Here is a 10596-nt window from a genome sequence, read left to right as displayed (position 1 = left end):
TCTCCACCGCCACTGTGCTGCCATCCCAAGCTCGTATGGGCACACTAGTCATATCCAATCAGACAGCCACAGGAAGCTCACACACACACACACACACAAAGATCACAAAACTCACAAACTGTAACTGTGAGGTACCATCAATTGGCATATCAAAAGGAGAGGAGAGTGAAAGACGAAGACAGGTTTGGGCTCTCAGAACAGAACGCGGAGGCTGAAACATGGCAGAGGAGATATCAGGTATGAAGATTTTAGCTTGTTATCGCACATGTATAGACAGACAGACTGTGCAAAATGACAGAAATATAATTTATGAACTTCGGGCAAAATAAGTAATATTTTTTACTCATTGTGGTAATAATTTAGTATAAAGTTAGTTTGTTACACATAAGAATGAACTTGATATTAATGTAAATCAAATCAAATTTTATTTGTCACATGCGCCGAATACAACAGTACAATACCGTGAAATGCTTACTTATGAGCCCTTAACCAACACTGCAGTTCAATAAATTGAGTTAAGAAAATATTTACTAAATAAAATAAAGTAAAAAATAAATAAAAAAGTAACACAATAAAATAACAATAACGAGTCTATATACAGGGGGTACCGGTACCGAGTCAATGTGCGGGGGTACAGGTTAGTCGAGATAATTTGTACATTTAGGTAGGGGTTCGATTATCAGGAGCAGATTGCCTCAGCTCCCCACATGTTGCGTTTCAGGCATAGGACTTTCTAACATTATCAGTTGTGTTTTTGAATCTGTTTCTAACACCTTCTCTCCATCACTGTCTCCTTGTCTGTCAGCATAAGCAGTCCTCCCTTCCTCTATGAGCATAGGGTCAGGTTAATAAATACTCTGACATCCTCTCTCTACTTGCTAACGGGCCAGGCCCAAGGGAGACAACGGGAAGGAAAAGGTGAGAGGGAGGATGGGAAAAGTTCCAGGGTACACTCTTAGAAAAAAAAGGTGCTACCTAGAACCAAAAGGGTTCTTTGGCTGTCCCCATAAGATAACCCTTTGAAGAAACCATTTTGGTTCCAGGTAGAACCCTTTTGGGTTCCATGTATAACCCTTTTCTATTGGGACAACCGCAGAACCCTTTTGGAACCCCTTTTTTTCTAAGAGTGTATGTACTGTACAGACTTTCAGGACGGGAGTAAAACATTTTTTTTTCAATCTTAGTACAAAACTCCAAACTGGTAACACTTGTAAAGCAGCCAGTCTTACATTCAAAACCTTTCATTGTGCATTCATTTTGTTTATAGACATCTTTCACCACACAACCATTGATCAAAAATATAAGTTTACTGTGAAATATAATCAGTACATTGGTTTAATTACCAAAACACAACATAATGATATCTTTTCAAATTAGTTATTTTAACAACAAGTTAATCCAATAGTAAAAACATTTATTATACAGTACATATTTCAAAATTGCCCTTTGAATGTAGTATGCTACAGTACTGAACATTACAGTATATTACACTGTTTTCACATTAGGCAATACACTTACTTGCAGTGTCCATTTCATGCACCTGGGGAAAAACCTTTTGGCATGGCAAATCCAAGCCTGACATAGGTCTGGATTGAAATCATTACATCTGTAGTGTAATCGTGTATTGTATTTTACAGTATTGTATTGTAGTTATGTATTGTAGTGGTCCTGTACGTGGCTCAGTTTATAAGAGCATGGCACTAGCAACACCAGAGTTGTGGGTTCACTTCCCACTGGGGCCACATACCAAAATGTGTGGACTGTTGTCACTTTGGATAAAAATGTCTGCTATGTAAATGTCATATATTATAGTAAATGTATTTTATCAATATAGAAGAGAATCACATCAAAAGTAATGTGAGCATTGCAATGTGAAAGGCAATTACTTTATATTAACATGTACTGCAATGTGAAACATGTATTTCGAGATGAAACACTGATTCAGTTTGGTGAAAAAGTGACTGTATGATTTTGTGTTGTGTACTTAGTCAATTGAAAATGTGGTTAGATGATTTTGATGATCTGTTTTTAGTTTGTACTAAGAGTTGTGAAAATGTACCACATACTTGTGAAAATTGCATCGAAGCGGTGAAAGAAAAATGTCAAAAATAAGTATGAATCACAAAATCCCAAATACAGCAAGACAATAGTGCATATTGTACAGTAATGTAGGTATGTTTCCAGGAACATGGAAAAAGGGAGTCCCATGGTCTGGGGTTTTGTTTCCACAAGGTGCTTGTCCCTGTCCTGTACTGTGTGTGTGTGTGTGTGTGTGTGTGTGTGTGTGTGTGTGTGTGTGTGTGTGTGTGTGTGTGTGTGTGTGTGTGTGTGTGTGTGTGTGTGTGTGTGTGTGTGTGTGTGTGTGTGTGTGTGTGTGTGTGTGTGTGTGTGTGTGTGTGTGCATTTTAGAGTTGTAACAATGAATCACAACAAAGACAGCTGGCTAGGAGCACATTTCAAATGGGCGTAGATATGATGCAGGAAATCCCACTCCCTTTCCCAGAGGACCTCCTGTATGAGTAAAACACACACACAGTCATACAGACAGACACACACACTTACAGTGATGAGTTGATGACAAGCATCTTCTGGGAAAAAAACATTGAGAAGTTTTGGTTTATCCAAACTGTAAATCTATGTCGCTTAAACAAACAAACAAGTTCAGTATTCCCACATTACTGACAGAGAGTGAATATGTAATTAATGCACAGATTAAATCAATAATGAGGGGGAGGGGGGATCATATCCCTTCAAACTCATTGGAATTTATATGTCAAAATGACTCACTGTAAGTCCACAGGTCACTCACTTGTAGATGATTTGAGAACAGTGACTAAGACTGTAGTGTGAGGGTGTATTCACTAGGTGGCGGCATTCAATTCCCAAAATGCAAGAGAGGCTAACTGAGGCAGGGGACAGTTTGACAACATCCACATTGACTTTAACCGTGACTGGTGGGTGGTGAAGAGGAGGGGAGAGACACACATTAGCCCCAGAGAACAACCACAGTCATTAAGGTGGTGCTTGATGATGCTTGCTGATTACTGTTTAGCCAACCCTTAGGGCAGAGGTCGGCAACAAGCGGCCCCCCAAAGTTATTTTTAAATACTTTTTTAAATGTTTTTGGTCACAAAAGACTGTAAAATCACCAGGAATTCAGCTAAAAATGTGATTAATTTCTGTTCCCAAGAAACATATGTGATCGTGTCTCAATGTAATTCAAGGTATGAAATGATTGTTATTTTCAAATACAATCTATTTTTAGGCTTAGTTGTGGTCAATTTGCAGTTTACTAATTATTATAATTATGTTCTGGCCCCCCGACCATCTGCTCTGACAAAAATTGTCCCACGGCTGAATCTATTGTAGTTACCTCTGCCTTAGGGCCTAGGCCTAGGCCCAGCTGTTCCTGAGCTCAAACACAGTGTTTCCTGGCTTGTGTTTCAATTTGTTTCCTGATAAAGCAATCATAGGTGTGAAGGGCTTTAATTATCTTCATTCCCTCAGTCCTAACAAAAGTATGATTAGAAAATATTTGTTGGTCATTAAGTAAACTGGATATAGTTTTCCTCAACAGCTGTGTATTAATATAAGCCTTTTGAGTGAGACTAACCCATTCAACAAAACCATTGAACTACAGAATTGAAATAAAACATAAACATTTGCAGCCCTCATGATACTCTGCCATGCAGAGTAACACAATGGCAGTCGCTCTGTGAGATGCTATCTGATGAAGCCTAGCAGCTAGCTACAGCATGTGTTATTCGTTATCGAACAAACTGACGTGTTGACACTCCCTGAGGAGGTCATAAGAATGAAAACTGGATTCCTTCTTCACTGTGAGCATTCTTGAACTAGCATCGTGGAGTCCCTGGAAGGCATTCAGGAGAGATAGAGGGAGAGAGAGAGAGAGAGAGAGAGAGAGAGAGAGAGAGAGACAAACACTAGAGCCTTTGAAGCTCACTCAGCCTTCCTTACTGTGTTGTCTGTGCATCCTCACCGCAGACTGTACTTTTTTGTTTATTTGTTTGTTTGGGAATTTTTGGTCTTCTCTAAGCAGGATCGCAGATAAACAAAAAAACATCCTTTGCAGTCCTCAGGAAGTCATATTTGGTAAGATATTGTTGTTGCCTGCTTTTCAGGTGGATTGTTTTCATCAGGAGTACAGGGAGAGGTTTCTTGGCTTGCTTTGAAGGAATGAGACATTTCACGTAGTCTGTAAGTGTTTAATGGGTGCTATTTTGGGGTTAGATGTTTGTTGAACATACATTTTAGTCATTTAGCAGACGCTCTTATCCAGAGCGACTAACAGGAGCAATTAGGGTTAAGTGCATTGCTCAAGGGCACATCTACAGATTTTTCACCTAGTCAGCTCGGGGATTTGAACCATCAACTTTTTGGTTAATGGCCCAACGCTCTTAACCACTAGGCAACCTGTTTTGTGAACACCCTTAACTTGCTCACCTAATGTCTAGGGACAGTGATAGAGTGAGGAGGGGTGATATCCAAAACAGAAAAATACTTTGAAGAAAAACAATCTGTGTCTGGGTCGAGATAAATAAACAGAGAGAGTGGTCTGTGACACCATCAGTAGGGTAAGCCACAGGAAGGGCTGCTTCCTGCTGGAACAATGGCTGGGAGAGACCTAGGGTGAATCCCAAATGGCATCCTATTCCCTATATAGTGCACTACTAGTGTCTAAAGTAGTGCACTATAAAATACAGAATAGGGTGCCATTTTGGACTCAGACCAAGTCAAGGGTCTGTCCAGCCTGACATTCTACTGGTTTACATCTCCTAACTCTGCCCTCCAGCTGAACTCTGAAGGATGTTGCCAAGTCAGATTGCCCCCCTCCAACCAGGCCAGGGCATGACAGAAAAACAGAACCAAACTGATTGTATTTCCACAGAACATTACTAGAGGAAACTATAGAGGAAACTAAATGAAATTGTCTTTCCTCTCCCTCTCTCTTCTTTTACCTAGCGACAGCTTCAGCCATCTTCTCCATGGATACCTTCTTCAAATCTATCCTGTGGCCGTCCAGACGGATAACAACAGAGGAGGGGGAAGTAAGTTTATACTGTTTATGCATCAGGTCACCAAGACAACCAAAAGTTCTCCCTCTTCATAACGCAAACACCAAATTCCCCACAACAAAACAAATATCTTAAAGTCCCCATGAGCATCTTTAAAAGCAGAATGGTGTTATCTGAATTGTGAGGAAAAGGTTGGAGTGTTAAGTTCACTACAGCATAATTTGACACTTTTATAATTTAACTATTTCCAGTCTAAATCAAGTATAATCTGCACAAAAAGACAGGACTTACAATGCAATCAATGGTTTACAGACACTGTTTGATAAAATTCATAATTTGAATACCATTACTCACTTAAGAAGCACTGGTAATTGTCGTTCTACAGGTGTGTTATGCTCTGAGTTCAAAGAAAGGTCTGTGGCACACAAATGTGATGTAATGATCAGAAACTGTGAGGTAGTTCAAAACATAAGACTTCATATCAGAGTTGTTCTATATAGGATGTGTAAGGGGAGAAATTGAGAATGTCAATCTTTATATATGGTCCCTTAGCCTTCTCATGTCTACCCTGTTGTTGTTGTTGTTGTTGTCTGTCTGTCCCTGAGGTCATTTATCTGTCTGTGTCCATGAGTCTGTAGCCTACTGCATAGTTTGCTAAACAGCTGTGGCCACCCTGATAAGTGTCCACACACCCCAATCCACACGCACGCACATAGAGAGAAAGAGAGAGCGAGCGAGCGAGAGAGCGAGAGAGAGAGAGAGAGAGAGAGAGAGAGAGAGAGAGAGAGAGAGAGAGAGAGAGAGAGAGAGAGAGAGAGAGAGAGAGAGAGAGAGAGAGAGAGAGAGAGAGAGAGAGAGAGAGAGAGAGAGAGAGAGAGAGAGAGAGAGAGAGAGAGAGAGAGAGAGAGAGAGAGAATAAATTCTGTCCATCTCAAAAATCACCTATAAATCAGGGGGAAACTACAGCCCACTGGGCACAGATGTCAATTCAATGTCTATTCCACGTTGGTTCAAGGTAATTTCGTTGAAATTACATGGAAACAACGTTGATTCAACCAGTGTGTGCCCAGTGGGAAGTAACTGACAAAATAATACAGGTGTGGTTCCTGAGTTAATTAAGCAATTAACATTCCATCATGCAAAGGGTCATGTATAAAAATGCTGGGCAGAGGATCTAGATACATTTCCTAACCTCTCTGGATTACAACCAAATTAGGATAAATGTACTATATTAGGTATTGGCCCTCCCACAGGCGACCAGTATGAAAAAAATAAATAATAATGTATGAACTCACTACTGGATAAGAGCGTCTGCTAAATGTAAAAATGTAAAATACTTATCCTTGAATCAATCTCATCTATCGAACTCAGGTAAAACAGAGTGCTGGAGCTGCAGGGGCTCAGGCTCGACATTGTGGTGTATTTTGGAATCAGATAGGCCTGCCCTAATAGCAAAAAAATGTATTAGAGACCCATACAGAAGTAGGTTATACAAAAAGTTTAGATCAGCTATTGGCGCCGGAGGGGATGGCTGCCGTTTTATGAACTCTTAACCAACCGTGCTATTTTGTGTGTTTTTTCGCATTGTTTGTAACTTATTTTCTACATAATGTTGCTGCTACCGTCTCTTATGACCAAAAGAGCTTCTGGACATCAGAACAGTGATTACTCACCTTGAACTGGACTAATCATTTTTATTTAATGAGTCGGACGAGAGGGATTTGCTCCAGACACCCGACAGGGCCCTCATCCCCGTCATTTGCAGTATAAAGAAAAGGAGATATTGCGGCAGGAGATCAGGGTGCCTGGTAAAGAGCCGGCAACGAGTGGCTAATCTGCCTTTGCCATTGATACTATTGGCTAACTTACAATCGCTTGATAATAAAATGGACGAACTACAAGCACGTACAGTGGGGAAAAAAAGTATTTAGTCAGCCACCAATTGTGCAAGTTCTCCAACTTAAAAAGATGAGAGAGGCCTGTAATTTTCATCATAGGTACACGTCAACTATGACAGACAAAATGAGAAAAAAAATTCCAGAAAATCACATTGTAGGATTTGTAATGAATTTATTTGCAAATTATGGTGGAAAATAAGTATTTGGTCAATAACAAAAGTTTCTCAATACTTTGTTATATACCCTTTGTTGGCAATGACACAGGTCAAACGTTTTCTGTAAGTCTTCACAAGGTTTTCACACACTGTTGCTGGTATTTTGGCCCATTCCTCCCTGCAGATCTCCTCTAGAGCAGTGATGTTTTGGGGCTGTCGCTGGGCAACACAGACTTTCAACTCCCTCCAAAGATTTTCTATGGGGTTGAGATCTGGAGACTGGCTAGGCCACTCCAGGACCTTGAAATGCTTCTTACGAAGCCACTCCTTCGTTGCCCGGGCGGTGTGTTTGGGATCATTGTCATGCTGAAAGACCCAGCCATGTTTCATCTTCAATGCCCTTGCTGATGGAAGGAGGTTTTCACTCAAAATCTCACGATACATGGCCCCATTCATTCTTTCCTTCACACGGATCAGTCGTCCTGGTCCCTTTGCAGAAAAACAGCCCCAAAGCATGATGTTTCCACCCCCATGCTTCACAGTAGGTATGGTGTTCTTTGGATGCAACTCAGCATTCTTTGTCCTCCAAACACGACGAGTTGAGTTTTTACCAAAAAGTTATATTTTGGTTTCATCTGACCATATGACATTCTTCCAATCCTCTTCTGGATCATCCAAATGCACTCTAGCAAACTTCAGACGGGCCTGGACTTGTACTGGCTTAAGCAGGGGGACACGTCTGGCACTGCAGGATTTGAGTCCCTGGCGGCGTAGTGTGTTACTGATGGTAGGCTTTGTTACTTTGGTCCCAGCTCTCTGCAGGTCATTCACTAGGTCCCCCCGTGTGGTTCTGGGATTTTTGCTCACCGTTCTTGTGATCATGTTGACCCCACGGGGTGAGATCTTGCGTGGAGCCCCAGATCGAGGGAGATTATCAGTGGTCTTTTATGTCTTCCATTTCCTAATAATTGCTCCCACAGTTGATTTCTTCAAACCAAGCTGCTTACCTATTGCAGATTCAGTCTTCCCAGCCTGGTGCAGGTCTACAATTTTGTTTCTGGTGTCCTTTGACAGCTCTTTGGTCTTGGCCATAGTGGAGTTTGGAGTGTGACTGTTTGAGGTTGTGGACAGGTGTTTTTTATACTGATAACAAGTTCAAACAGGTGCCATTAATACAGGTAATGAGTGGAGGACAGAGGAGCCTCTTAAAGAAGAAGTTACAGGTCTGTGAGAGCCAGAAATCTTGCTTGTTTGTAGGTGACCAAATACTTATTTTCCACCATAATTTGCAAATAAATTCATTAAAAATCCTACAATGTGATTTTCTGGAATTTTTTTTCTCAATTTGTCTGTTGACGTGTACCTATGATGAAAATTACAGGCCTCTCTCATCTTTTTAAGTGGGAGAACTTGCACAATTGGTGGCTGACTAAATACTTTTTTCCCCACTGTATATCCTACCAACAGGACATTAAAAACTGTAATATTGTTAGGCTGGGTGGGGGACTCAGGTGCAGAGACGGACACACGGACAAAGAGGGTGAATTAGGATGTTGTTTATTCAGCGTGTTTTGGCAGAGAGAAACAGTTCAGGGTGGAGTAGCTTCAGACCGGGGTAGGAGCTGAGTGGGGTGGAGAGCCAGTAGTACTGAGAGCTGGATGACGAGGATATCAGACAACAGATGAGCAGGTTGCGGCGTGGGAATGGCAGGCAGGCAGGCAGCAGGAACAGACGGGATCACAGGTGGTGTAGGAACGAACTGGCGCTGGAGAGGTGTCCAGCCCGGGTAGATAACTGCTGGTTGATTGGTGACAATGAGCTGCAGCTGGATGTAACTGAGCATGAGAGAGAATGGCCACGCCCCCTGACCTAGATCCTCTGACTGGGCTGCACAGCAGGGGGAGACACAGACAACACACACAGGGAAAAAAGGAAAAGGAAAACAAGCGGGGACAGGACCAACAGTGCCGGACCGTAACAGTACCCCCCCCTCAACGGGCGCCACCCGGCGACCCACCCGGCTTGTCAGGGTGGTCCCTATGGAAGTCAGCCACCAGCTGCGGATCCAGTATAAACCGTCGGGGAATCCAGGACCTCTCCTCGGGACCGTATCCCTCCCAGTCCACCAGGTACTGAAGCCCTCTACCACGCCTCCGGACGTCCAGCAGTCTCCGCACCGTGTAGGCTGGATGGTCGTCAATAATACGCGGTGGCGGAGGGGGATCCACAGGCGGACACAAAGGGCTGGAGGAGACCAGCTTCAGCTGGGACACGTGAAATGTAGGATGGACTCTCATGGCCTGGGGAAGCTTCAACCGAACAGCCGAAGGGTTGATGATGGAGTCGATCTCGAAAGGACCCAAATACCGGGGCGACAGCTTACGGGAGTCAGTGCGCAGGGGGATGTTGCTGGAGGAGAGCCAGACTCGCTGACCAGGCTGGAACTGGGGAGCGACTACCCTGTGCCTGTCCGCCACTCTCTTGTTACGCTCTGCTGTCCGTAGAAGGGCCTCACGGGTGTCCACCCACACCTTGCGGCAGCGACGAAGGTTATCCTGAACTGACGGGACGGCTAACTCCTTTTCCTGAGACGGGAACAATGGCGGTTGGTACCCCAAAGCCGCCTCAAATGGTGAAAGGCCGGTGGCAGATGAGGTGAGGGAATTGTGGGCATATTCGACCCACGGGAGGTGTTTGGCCCAGGTGGACGGGTTCTGGGATGTCACACAGCGTAGAGCAGCCTCCAGGTCCTGATTGGTCCTCTCAGTCTGGCCATTGGACTGGGGATGGAAACCTGATGAGAGACTGACAGAGGCACCCAGAGCAGAACAAAACTCCTTCCATACCCGAGAAATGAACTGTGGGCCTCTATCGGACACTATGTCCACAGGTATTCCATGGGGACGGAATACATGTAGGACAAAGAGGTCGGCTGTCTCACTGGCAGACGGTAATTTTGGTAATGCAACAAAATGGGCAGATTTAGAGAATCTGTCCACGATGGTGAGTATGGTGTCATTACCCTCAGACATAGGAAGTCCAGTGACGAAGTCCAAGGCCACGTGAGACCAAGGACGACTCGGGACTGGGAGAGGCCGCAGCAGGCCCGAAGGAGCCCGGTGGGAAGCCTTATTTTGGGCACAGATGGAACAGGCCGCCACGTACTCCCGGACGTCAGTCTCGACGGATGGCCACCAAAAGTGCCTCTTCAGTAGCGACAGTGTACGGTTCATACCAGGGTGGCAGGAGAAGCGCGAGGTGTGGATCCAGTTGAGCACTTGCGGCCGCACGGCTGCGGGAACATAGAGAAGGTCGGGGGGGCCATCGGCCGGTCCAGGTTCCGACTCTTGTGCCGATCGGACGAGGGACTCGATTTCCCAGTGAACAGCCGCCACCAAACAGGAAGCGGGCAGAACAGGTTCAGGATTGCTGGAGTCTTCATTGTCTGTAAACTGGCGAGAGAGAGCATCAGGCTTGACATTACGTGTGCCAGGACGATATGTTAA

At 43.9% G+C, this 10596-nt stretch overlaps 1 protein-coding gene across 1 annotated transcript in view; it reads left to right on the top strand.

Moving 5' to 3' along the window:
• Positions 1-218: 218 nt before the first annotated feature.
• Positions 219-10596, top strand: part of LOC311147854 (rap guanine nucleotide exchange factor 3-like) — a gene marked incomplete at its 5' end in the record, with an annotated part of 57787 nt that continues 47409 nt past the window's right edge. The window contains 2 exons of the mRNA XM_084184668.1: positions 219-237; positions 4984-5069. Of these exons, the coding sequence (XP_084040794.1) occupies positions 219-237; positions 4984-5069 (105 nt within the window). The remainder of the gene's footprint in view (positions 238-4983; positions 5070-10596) is intronic.

The sequence above is a fragment of the Coregonus lavaretus genome (genome assembly GCF_964263955.1).
Source record: "Coregonus lavaretus genome assembly, chromosome: 20".
NCBI classification, from domain to species: Eukaryota; Metazoa; Chordata; class Actinopteri; order Salmoniformes; family Salmonidae; genus Coregonus; species Coregonus lavaretus.
The sequence above is the reverse complement of the archived record's forward strand: the minus strand, read 5'-3'. Positions and strand labels throughout refer to the sequence as shown.